We start from the raw sequence: 13,086 nt of genomic DNA, 5'->3' as shown, positions 1-13,086 counted from the left end.
CCTTTGACTCACTCCCAGAGGGGCTGTGGGCAAACTGCTGGACTTCAGTGAATTTCTGTTTCCTCATCTGTAAAATGCCAATGTTGACAATACCTTTTTCAAGGGGGGTTAAGTGAGCTAATACATATTAAGCTATTCAGAATAATGCCTGGAACATGGCAAGCACTGTCTGAATTTGCTATTACAGTAGAGAAGGTCCCCAACTTCCTGATGGCTTAAGGCTTTTCAACTTTATAATGGTATGAAAGTGGTATGCATTCAGTAGAAAATATAAAATGTGATCTTTTCCCAGGCTAGTGATATTTTTTGTTTATTAGGGTAAACAACCAATATACTTACAACCACTCTGTACCCAGACAACCATTCTGTCTTCCACTTTCAGAAGTGTATTCAATATATTACATGAGATATATTTTTAAGTGAGCAACAAGACAGAGAACAGAGTACTAGGCTTCCAAGAGTTGGAAATTGTGGGACAATAACTACATTAGAAAATAATGGAAGATAATAGCTCGTCAGTAAAGGCTCTTTTGCAGAGTCCTCAGGTGCTGTCTTGGGGCTGATAAGTGTCTAGTGTTTTAAATGATTAATTTCTGCACACATTTATGTTTTACTTCCAGGAAAATAGAGGGAGGAAGAGGACTTTTCTTGAATCTGCTTCTTCTCAACTGCCTTCAGCTCAAAATAATCCTTGTGCCAAAGGGGAAGATTTTGGGGTGGCATAATTCTGCTATTCTTTTGTAGGTTTTACTATACTGTTTTCTTGCTTTACAATGACTCTTTATGTTCTAACATGAAAAAGTGAAGTAAGACATTGTCAGAAAGGACTTAGGAATGTTCACATGAGGCTTACGTATAACAGTAAAATATTGATTTACAAATTAAGAACTGAGAAACAACCAAAAGAGTCAGTATAGGAATCCGTGATCAACGTGGTGCTTTAAAAGCTATATGCCTATCAGAACAACAGGCAGTGTGTCACATTCTTTGTGGAAAGTGTATATAAAATAATTCTAAGTGAAAAAGATGAAGACAACATAATGAAAGCACATAAAAAACTGAATGCAAATGAATGTGAATCAAAGATGGGAGCACATTTTCCATTGTGTAACATGTTCATTCAGGTTTTTTTTCCTTCTAGTTGCTCAAATTCATAATAAAATAGGAGGAAGTTCCTCTTTGGGAAATAGAGCTAATCCCACTTCTTTCTGAGCAATGTCTTCAAGCTATATCATTTCATTATTTTCTTGTAATTAACTCTTAGGACATCAAAACTGTTAGTGTAAGTGAAGCAATAAACAATCCCTGCTTTCCACATGTCTCCAAGGGTGGAGCTCCCAAACTGGTCAGAAAAGAAGGAAGTGAAAAGATGTTAAATACCAAGTCCAGCTCACCTGGTCAACTTGGACATTTGGCTTCTGTCAACATGAAGGCTCTCCTTATTCTGGGGCTTCTTGTCCTTTCTGTTGCTGTCCAGGGCAAGAAATTTGAGAGGTGTGAGCTTGCCAAAACTCTGAAGAAATTTGGATTGGCTGGCTACAAGGGAATCAGCCTGGCAAACTGTAAGTTAACTATTCTTCATCCTTCCAAATAGCCAGCTGTGGAACAGATACTAATTGAGGAAGAAGACTAAGAAAGGGACTTTGAGTGAATGGCTTTTTTTTTTTTTTCCCTTGAGGGGTTTGTACATTTACAATGGCTCAAAAACATCAGCTCAGAATCAGATGTACCAAGGGAAGGAATGAGGCATGGGAGGGTCAAATTCTACACCATTCTAAGCATGCCAGGTCTTGCTGTACTCCTCTAGTGCCACTAAATTTGCCAGCTGGCACTTGTAGGGTGACTCCAAGATATACTTCAGCCCTCAGCCATTTCCAGCTTGGAATTTGGGTTCTGCAAGCAAGAGTAAGGCCGTTTTTTGGTCATTTTTAATCCCCCTACCATGATGCCTGGGTTTTAACAGCCACGTTTTTTAAAAAATTACATTGAACTCTTAGAACAGGGACTATAGGAACCTATTTCTCCTCAGTCAATATCTACATATGGATCCCTGAAATGTAGCATGAAATAACATTCTATTATTCTGACTCTAGCTCATTAATTATTTTTCATTTTCTTCCACAGAATTCAAGATGTGCCCTAAGGAAAAGTTCCCTTGTATTTCAGTCCATACCTGTCAATGTCAACATTGTATTTTTCAGAGTGAATTCAGACATTTCCGCTCCATAACTATTTTTTAATAAATGAGCAAATGGCTAGATGGATAGATGGATGACATAGTCTTTCCTATCCTATGATTCTTATTGTCTGGAGTGTAATTTGATATCCAAATTCACCTTTAGGTATCATAAGAAATTTTCTTTCTCCTAGTAAATCCTTATTTTTCCTAGTACAAATATTTTTACATTAGCATATGCATCTGCTGCTAGTGACCAAACCCGTTTAACCACTCTGTTGATTTTTCTATTCTAGGCTCAATCTTACCAGGGGCATGGGAGCAATGGAAGACACAGCTAGTTTAATATATTTTACAATGTGTTATCTTGTTTCATTAGTATTAGCAAATGATTTGCTAACAAAAGAATTCTCCTAAGGGCCCCTAACACCAAATGTTAAAATATTTACAAGTAAAATATATCTTTATCCTTCTAAAATAAGTCATTAGTAAAATAGAATTGTGCTATGAAATATAAGTCATATGATGTTGCTGTTTATTACTAAAAATACGTTTTTTTTTTTCAGGGATGTGTTTGGCCTATGGAGAAAGCCGTTATAACACACAAGCTAAAAACTACAATCCTGGAAGCAAAAGCACTGATTATGGGATATTTCAAATCAACAGCAAATGGTGGTGTAACGATGGCAAAACCCCCAAAGCAGTTAACGGCTGTGGTGTATCCTGCAGTGGTAAGACAAGATACTGTTGAGGGACGGCACAGGGCCCATTCGGTGGTACCTATAAGAAGAGAGATTTAGTAGAAATGAAAAGGTCTTGAAGAGTTCAGGAGGGACCCAGAAAAACTCCATCTTAACTTCTAGAAACTGCTTTATCCTCTACCTCATAATTCCTTAAGTAAGAAATTAAAAAGCTGGTATCATAGAAGGTTGCTGTTTGCTGACATACAAGAGTTGGAATGATCTATCACTGTATTATACCTGGACATGTTGATGCTTTGTAAAGAACAATGCCATTCCTACTAATTTCCCTGGTTTGGGAGAGGTTTAGGGATAATTTGGTTGTGTGGTCTTTTTTCAGTTTTGTCATATTTACTTCTTTTATGTGTATATTATACAGTAGGGTTTTTTTTGCTGAGTGATTTTAAAGTGAATTAGAAACATTATCACATTGCATTCCTAAATTCTTTAGTTTGCATATCTAAAACATACACTTCCTATTTAATCACTGTCATTCTAACAAGTTAATATATGGATTTGTTTTTAAGTGGGGTGAAACAAATGTTCTATTGAGTTCCTTTTGAAACTGAGATAACGTATGCAATAGTTAGGGCTTCCCAGGTGGGGCTAGTAGTAAAGGACCCTCCTGACAATGAAGGAGACATGAGATAGAGGTTCAATCCCCGGATTGGGAAGATCCTCTGAAGGAGGGTTTGGCAACCCACTCCAGTATTCTTGCCTAGAAAATCAACATGAACAGAGGAGCCTGGGGGGCTACAGTCCGTGGGGTCGCAAAGAGTCACACATGCACGTGTGCACATGCAATATTTATTGCATAAAGTATTGGAGAAGTTTTGCAAATTTGATATTGTTTAATTTTTAATATTAAAATTCCTAATAAAGAAGATTAGTTTCTGGACATATCTTTTATATACAGTTAGTTTAGTTTAAAAAATTATTTGTATTATACAATAATCTGTGGTCATTGAACAAAAGTTCTACTACCCAGAGACTTATGACCACGGTAACTTGTGGTATCCACATCTTCTTTCAGAATACACATCACTCACATACATGAATGTAAAAAGCTATATAATCCACATCTGTACCCACATACAAATGTGTAAGCAATATGCTTCAACAGAATTGAAATTGTACCATGTTTACTACTTTACAATTTGCTCATTATTGCACAATATCATTTTTCTCAACAAATATCAATCTTATTAATTTTTTATTAATCCAACTCTGTATTAATACATACATGTTGGGTACCTCACTTATTATTTTCTATTTTTGGAATAAATTTTCCAACTGCTGAGCAAAAAACTGCTAGACTGGTTTCTGCTTGTTTGTGTTTGTTTTGTCTTTACAGTGTCCAGTGAAAAGAGAACCTTCTATCATATTAGTTAATAGTTCCAGAGCTTCCAATGACTTTGGCAAATGAAAAACAGAATGCTTTATTTCATGCCAAATGGGATAGAATGGAGAGAGAGAGTTTTCTCCCAATATTCACAGATACAGGGACTCTTAAAAAAATAATTTTAGTTGTTCTTTCCTCAGCCTAAGAGAATAAAGCTGGCTGAACCTAAAATTTACATGAATTTCTGTGAACGTCGTCCTCATTTCTCACCACCTCTTTTTCAGCTTTGCTGAAAGATGACATCACTCAAGCTGTAGCATGTGCAAAGAAGATTGTCAGTCAGCAAGGCATTACAGCATGGTAAGTTCTTTTCTTGTTTTTGTTTTCCATATGGTGTTGTTAAGATGTAATTGACACACAGCACTTCATAAATTTAAGGTGTACAGCATAATGACTTACATACATCATGAAATGATTATCACAGTAAGTTTAGTGAACATCCATGATCTCAATGGATACAAAATTAAAGAAACACAATGCAATACTGTTAAGCAATTATCCTTCATTTAAAAATAAATTAAAAAAAAAAAACAAAATCAAAGAAACAGAAGAAAAAAATTTGTGATGAAAAATCTTGTGATTTATTCTCTAATCTCTTTTCATATGTAAGACACAGCAGTGTTAATTATATTCCTCATGTTGTACATCACATCTCCAGTGTTTACTTATCTTATAATTAGAGGTGTGTAGTACTTTCCAATGCTTTCATCCAATTCCCCACCCCTCACCCCACCCACAATATCCACAATTGGTAACCACAAATCTCATTTCTTTCTCTGAGTTTGTGTTTCAAATATAATGAACCTTCAACATGATGTAAGTTCCCTTCACAGAGCAAGATATGGGTTAAGCATTAAAGGAGAGATCTGGGGTCTTCCCTAGTGGTTAGGATTCTATGCTTTCAATGCAGGAGGAGGGGATCTGGTACCTGGTTGGGGAACTAAGATACCACAAGCCATGTGGTGTGGCCAAAAACAGGTGTGTGTGGGAGGGTAGGGAGCAGTTTTATCTTACTGTTATGAGAAAAGTGTGGGAATATTCTCTAAGACCAAGGGAATTGAAAATTGAAAATCTAAAACATTGAGATTTATGCTAAGCAGTGTATTACATAGAAACAATCTACTTTAACCTGAGTTTATTTTAAGGACTTTGAGAGTTTTTAAGTTTTTCCACACTCTACCAATTCCTTGTCATCTCTTGAAATTATTTTTGAAAGTAAGTAAATATGGAATATGCTTTGCAGTTGTGTTGTGGGCTACATAAGACTCAATATTAGTGTCCAGCGTTCTGTGCTCTAGTGAAGCCTTGGGGAGATGTGAAGGCCTTGGTATACATGTCTCCAGTCAATAAATAAGCAACACTTGGATCTGTCTGTATCTTGTATTTCATGTACTGATTAACTATTTTGTTCTCACAAAGGATTTGAAGTATGTATAACACAATGAAGATATGTTTCAATCTTATTATCATTTGTTTCATCTTTCTTCATAGGGTGGCATGGAAAAACAACTGTCAAAACCGAGATCTCACGAATTATGTTAAGGGTTGCGGAGTGTAACCATGGAATTTTCATCTTCAGCTGATTTTGTCTCTTTTTCATATTAAAGAAATAACAGTTGAGTAAAAGGTTATGCTAGCACTCTTTCAAACAAATAATGATTTTACAGAAGCAGGAGCATGTGGTCTTTCTTCTAAGAGGCTTGATGTTTACCTCACATGTTTACTGTTTGATATTAGGCCTACAAGATTTTTCAGCTTGCTAACAGAATGAATGCTGGTGAATATTTGTCTAAAATCTTCATTATCAAATGTATCTCTAGTATATTTAGTTCTTCAAAAAGATAACCCAGACTTAATCTTGATGATGTAACTACTTCCCAATATTCAAGAAAATATTACAAAAGAATATCTCTAAGCAAATGGATCTTAGGCAAAGTCCCACCTGTGTAGGCATGTGAACTCTCACCTGTTCGGTCAAAAAGAGCAGAACGTCAAATGGCTAAAAATGGGAACAGCCCAAATCAAGAATTTTGTTTTCATAAGTGTGACCTTTGGTTTAAATGTTTTAGTGGAAATGTTGCATTTCCACAGCTTCTTAAAAATAAACTCACAATTGATACATCCACCTATTTTAGCCTTTGTAAAGAACTCATTTATGCATCTTGCTGATCCTGAAGGAATATAAAGAAGGATTAGATGAGCTATTGATTTTCCTTAGTTTTATTAGCTTAAATTCCTGCATTATGACTAAATTCAGAGGCAGATGAGTTTGCAAGCATTGAATTAATTGCTATTAAGCCAATGTGAAATTATGCATGTTGTAAAAGAAAAACATTTTCATTAAAAGCTTTGCAATTCATACCTTGTCCTCCTTTGTTTAGAGCCATTTAATGCCTCTGAAGAAATACGTATGTATTGGAAAATAATGATCTAACGCTTAGTATTGCCTACATCCTCGCCTGTACTGAAACAGGTGGATACTGCTAGAGAAATCCATAGCATGCTGATATCTTACTTAAAGTTTTAAGTTTTTCATCTTTTTTGGCTGTGCCACACAGCTTCTGGGACCTTAGTCCCCAGGAGGGCTTGACTTCTTACTCTAAACAGTGAAAGCATGGAGGCCTAACCATGGAACCACCAAGGATTTCCCCTCACTTAAAATTCACAAAGACAGATCTCAAATGGGCCCTCAAGTCTACCTGGTCATCACAGTCACTTCTCTGAAATGCTTCTGTGTTTGTGTCCTCACTCTCCAAAATGACTGTCACTGTTTACTTCTCTCTTTGCAAAGTCCCAGCACACACACCAACCACTGGCCTTCCATACTCTGCTCTCAGCAGATGACCTTCAAGTCTGTCTTACAGTTAAGTCATCTGCCAGATGATATTACACTGACAGAACAGAAGCAACCTCATACAGAATCCTCCTCTCCTGGCCAGCATAACAGAGCTAACATCTTTCCCTGGGCCCATCCTCCCTTCCTTCCCCTTTATCACTGGGATGAAGGGCCTCTGCTCCTCAATGACCATCTCCAAATACAGTCTTCATCATGGCCCTCTCTCTACTCCAGTTTAGGCTGAGGGTTTCCTGCATCCCGAATTTCTCCCTCTTTGCTGGATCATCCCCATCACTGAATGAGCTGCCCTGGTAACATTTCATTTTACAAAGAACTCTCTGTATGCTCTATATAACCCTCTAACTGCTTCGGCCAGTGCAGCAGGTAGGGACCAAAAGTGGTAGACGCACAGTTTGGGAACAATAAACTAGAGTCAGAATGAAAGTTTTAGAGATGGGACCGGGGAACTCAAGACCTCTTAGATCAAGAGCCCTGTTCTTCGGAGCATCACTTTTATTTAGTGTCTTGGCAACAGAAAGCATCTGTGGTACAGCAATGAAGTCAGCCTCCTGTGCCCCCGGTCATGTCTCCCATTTTATTGATGACTTTAAACTATCTTTGTTATTTTCTTATACAAGGGATATCGTCTAGCTGGAGGGCATAGACCTGCATATGGAAAACATCTTGGGAAAACATCTTGGTGTGTGCACAAGCAGTGATGTGAACTTGCGCTGACCTGGTGTTCCAAGGTCCACACCATGTTTTTCCTTAGATTAGCAGGGCATGATGACCCCAACTAATCAACCTGATGTACTTTTGTTTAGGTTATGCTGTATTGCTATATTTTGCTTTTATTCTTTTCCCATGGTGATTTTCTCATGCCTTAGCCAGAGCAACGGTTGGCTGACTATTAACCCATGCAACCAACTACAACATTTTCGACTCCCTTTTATAAAAACACTTCTGGGGTGAGATATCTATATTCACCCTCTCCACGTCCTCACCTCCCTTTCTCTTTTCATCTCTTCTTTATTTGACTGCTGTCCTCACTCAGCTGAAAACGGCTCCAACATGACTCCTCCCAAGATCCTTTGGGGCCAGTTCTAGTGATCACCTGGTTTCTGTTCATCCTACATGACCTTTCAGCAGCATTTGACAGAGTGGACCACTTGCTACTTCTGAAAACTTTTTCTTCCTCAGCTTCTCCTGCTTTATATTCTGCCTCACTGATGTTTTCTTCTCAGCACTTCTTGGCTGGCTGTTTCTCTGCTGATCGATTTTTAAATGTTGGAGCATCCCAGGGCTGAAGCCTATAACCATAAGATAGACATGTTTTATCTGTTCATATATTTGTCTCTTTCAAAAGAGAGTGTTTCCTACTTTTTGAAGTGCTTCCCTGATAGCTCAGTTGATAAAGAATCCGCCTGCAAGGCAGGAGACCCCAGTTGGATTCCTGGGTTGGGAAGATCTGCTGGAGAAGGGATAGGCTACCCACTCCAGTATTCTTCGGCTTCCCTTGTGGCTCAGCTGGTAAAGAATCTGCCTGCACTGTGGGAGAGCTAGGGTTGGGAAGATCCCTTGGAGAAGGGAAAGGCTACCCACTCCAATATTTTGGCCTGAAGAATTCCATGGACTACACCCATGGAATTCATCTTAGTAAGATGAAACGTTACCAGGGCAGCTCATGGACTACATGTGGTCACAAAGAATTGGAAATGACTGAGCAACTTTCTCTTTTCTTTTTGAAGTCTGAAATAATCTGTTTCCCACCAAATTTTCAAGTACAGTGCAGCCTTCTATGTTTTCTGAACAGTTTGAGAATACACTGCCAACATGGTGCCGAGTGGCTCTGAATTCTTCAGTGTGTAACTCCTCAAAACATCATCCAAACCAGGTGAACACTAACAAATTAGGATCACCTAATCATTTGATCCCGTGCAATTTCATCAAGTGTCCCATAAATCCTTCTTAGTGAAAAGGTCTAATTCAGAATTAAGTGTTATAACTTGGCTGTCAAGTTTTTCAGTCTCCTTCAATCTAGTTCACTTCACCTTTTCCTTGACTTTTATGACTTTAACCCTTTTGAAGACCTCAACCAGTCAGTGTGTAAAATGGCCTAAGATTTTTCTGTTATTCTCTGGAGTAGATTAGGTTATGCACCTTTGGCAGGGATACCACAGATGTGATACTGTGTTCTTCCCGATGCATCCTTTCAAGTGACATGCAGTTCTGAGATGTTCTACTACTGATGACATTCTCACTGATCATTTGATTAAGGTGATGTCTGCAAATCACCTCCACTGTGAAGTATTTGGGAGAAGGGGAGGTACTTTGAGAAATTTTGTTCCACAACAAAATTTCAATTTTTATAATCACTCATTATATCAACATGGGCTTCCCCAGTGACTCAGCGATAAAGAATTTGCCTGCCAATGCAGGAAACACAAGAGACATGGGTTTGATCCCTGGGTCAGGAAGATCCCCTGGAGAAGGGACTGGCTATACGCTCTAGTATTCTTCCCTGGATAATTCCAAGGACAGGGCAGCCTGCTGGGCTGCAGTCCATAGGGCTGCAAAGAGCAGGCATGCACACATTATATCATTATGGACCTCTGGTTTCCTACTTTACTCCAATTACAATAAATCATAATTCATTGCTATCATTTATTTTGATGGTCATATTGTCCCTGATTTGGCCATGAGAGTCTCTGCCAACTTTGTCATTTTGACTTGTCCCCATCATTCTCTGGGCACCTGTTTGTTTTCTATCATAGGATGTTCTAAGAGTCACCTTGTTCTTTTCCTCCTTCAGCCTGGAATCAGGTATTTTGCCAAAAAGCCCTTATTCCTCACAGAGGACAATGATATTTTAAAAAGTAAGCACTTTGCACTAGAATATCACTGTTCCCAGGTTCCATCTATGAATAGAGCTGGAGAATGCATGTATTTACATAATTTTATCTATTTAAACTGAATTCATATAATACCTCCTATTCCAATCTCACACTACAAGGTTAACTGTAGTTATTAATTTAATTTCCTTTTCTATGTTGGTAACTCCATAGTGCAATGTGGGAGACCTGGGTTCAATCCCTGGGTCGGGAAGATCCCCTGGAGAAGGAAATGGCAACCCACTCCAAAATTCTTGCTTGGAGAATCCCATGGATGGAGGAGCTTGGTGGGCTACAGTCCACAGGTCACAAAGAGTTGGACACGACTGAGGGCCTTCACTTTCACTAACTCCATAGTATGACAGTGAGAAACCAAGCTCCCACTGTCTTTAATATCTTTAAATGTATGAGCATATGCAAAGATTCGATCAATTTGCCTGTATGTAATCAATCTTTCAACACTGCCATACTATGGAATAGATACTTTTCACTCAATCGTTGATATCCCTCATTGGGTCACCTCTTCTTCCACATCTGGACACCTTCTCTACTATGTTACATCTCTAACACATCATGTTTGGCCACTGTCCTTACAGGAAGGTGGGCAGAAATTTTTTACTCCTGTTTACATCTATATTCCAAACACCTGTAACAGTGCCCATAACATGATAGATGACCAATAAATATCAGTTGATTGAATCAATCTCTCCAATTATTTAGCATATTCCCCCAATCTGGGCATTTGGAGAACTTTCTTACTTTCTCATCCCACATGATTCCAGTACAGCAGCTTCTGAGGCTCCAAGGATCAGGTCTCAAGTCTATGTGACCAGCCACGTGAGGCCAGATTAGTAAAAGCTGGCCCAAGAGGGAAAGCAATGTCTGTTAAAGATTTTGCTTAGCGTTTTTTTTTTTTTTTAATTGACTTTTGGGCTTCCCTGGTAGCTCAGAGGTTAAAGCGTATACCTCCAATGCGGGAGACCTGGGTTCAATCCCTGGGTTGGGAAGATCCCCTGGAGAAGGAAATGGCAATCCACTCCAGTATTCTTGCCTGGAGAATCCCATGGACCGAGGAGCCTGGTAGGCTACAGTTCACGGGGTCACAAAGTCGGACACGACTGAGCGACTTCACCTTAATTCATTTACAATGCTATGTTAGTTTTTGGCTGTGTAACAAAAGTCCAGGACCAGATGGCTTCATGGGCAAGTTCTAACAAACATTCAGAGAAGAATTAGCACTCATCCTTCTCAAACTTTTGCAAAAAATTGCAGAGGAAGGAACGCTCCCAAACTCATTCTATGAGGCCAACATTACTCTGATACCAAAACCAGACAAAGATATCACCAAAAAATGAAAGACCAATAAATTTTAAATTAAATCAAAATTAAAAGACCAATATCACTGATGAACATGGACACAAAAATCTTCAACAAAATAACTAGCAAACAGAATCCAGCAACACATTAAAAGAATCATACCAGGATTGTGGGATCCCAGTGATACAAGGACCCTTCAATGTACACAAATCAATCAATGTGACATACCATACTAACAAATTAAAGAATAAAAACCATAAGATCATCTCAATAGGTACAGGAAAAGCAGTTGAGAAAATTCAACACATGTTTATGATAAAAAACTCTCTAGAAAGTAGGCAGAGAGGGAACCTACCTTAACATAATAAAGGACATAAACAACAAACCCACAGCAAACATCATTCCCAATGGTGAAAAACTGAAAACATATCCTCTAAGATAAGGAATAAGACAAGGATGTCTACTCTCGCCATTATTCAACATAGTTTTGGTAGTCCTAGCCACAGCAATCAGAGAAGAAAAAGAAGTAGAAGGAATCCAAATTGAAAAAGAAGTAGTAAAACTGTCATTGTTTGCAGATGACCTGATATTATATGAAGAAAATTCTAAAGCTGTCACCAGAAAACTACCATAGCTAATCACTGAATTTGGTAAAGCTGCAGGATTCAAAAGTGAATGCACAGAAATTTCTTGCATTCCTGTACACTAACAATGAAAAAGCAGAAAATTAAGTTAAGGAAACAATCCCATTTACCATTGCAACAAAAAGACACATGAAAAGATGCTCAACATCACTAATTATTAGAAAAATGCAGATCAAAACTACAATAAGGTATCACCTCACATGGTCAGAATGGCCAGCATCAAAAAAAATCTACAAACAATAAATGCTGGAGAGGGTGTGGAGAAAAGGGAACTCTTTTGCACTGTTGGTGAGAATGTAGACTGATAACAGCCATTATGGAGAACAATATGGAAGTTCCTTAAACAACTAAAAATAGAACTACCGTATGATCCAACAATCCCATTACTGGGCACAGGCTTTGAGAAAATTGTAATTCTAAGAGACACATGAACCCCAGTGTTCACTGCAGCACTATCTACAATAGCCAGGACATGGAAGCAACCTAAGTGTCCACTGACTGATGAATGGATAAAGAAGATGGGGTACATATACACAATGAAATGTTACTCAGCCATAAAAGGGAACAAAAATAAGTCATTTGTAGATAAGTGGATGGGCCCAGAGTGTGACATACAGAGTAAAGTCAGAAAGAGAAAAACAAATATACTTGTATGTGGAATCTAGGAAAATGGCAGATAAATCTGTTTGCAGGACAGGAATAGAGACAGAGACAGAGGGAAAGGACTTATGGACATGGGGGTGGGATGTCAGTGAGATGAACTGGGAGATCAGGATTGGTGTATGTGCACTGCCACGTGTAAAACAGATACCTAGTGGCGACCTATTGTACAATGCAGGGAACTCAGCTCGGTCCTCTGTGGTGACCTAGATGGATGGGATGGGGTGTGAGGAAGGGCCATGAGGGGATATATGTATACATAGAACTAGTTCACTTTAAAGTACAACAGGTACTAACACAACATTGGAAAGCAGCTACATTCCAAGAAAAGAAATTTAAATAAAAAAAAACAGATTTAAATTTTAAAAAGCCCCTTTTATATAGAAAATCTGTAGCATATACAAAAGTAGAGAAAATAAT

General features: G+C 38.3%; 1 protein-coding gene across 1 annotated transcript; it reads left to right on the top strand.

Annotated features, from left to right (window-relative positions):
- The first annotated feature begins 1,307 nt into the window (after positions 1–1,307).
- Positions 1,308–6,677, top strand: LOC120857725 (lysozyme C, tracheal isozyme). Its single transcript, XM_040233431.1, has 4 exons — positions 1,308–1,562; positions 2,743–2,907; positions 4,543–4,618; positions 5,810–6,677. Exons 1-4 carry the CDS (start codon positions 1,370–1,372, stop codon positions 5,874–5,876), a joined length of 501 nt encoding a protein of 166 aa, XP_040089365.1. The 5' UTR covers positions 1,308–1,369; the 3' UTR covers positions 5,877–6,677.
- Positions 6,678–13,086: the final 6,409 nt, after the last annotated feature.

Source organism: Oryx dammah, unplaced genomic scaffold (genome assembly GCF_014754425.2).
Source record: "Oryx dammah isolate SB20612 unplaced genomic scaffold, SCBI_Odam_1.1 HiC_scaffold_29, whole genome shotgun sequence".
In the NCBI taxonomy this organism is placed as follows: domain Eukaryota; kingdom Metazoa; phylum Chordata; class Mammalia; order Artiodactyla; family Bovidae; genus Oryx; species Oryx dammah.
This window is presented reverse-complemented; position numbering and strand designations above follow the sequence as displayed.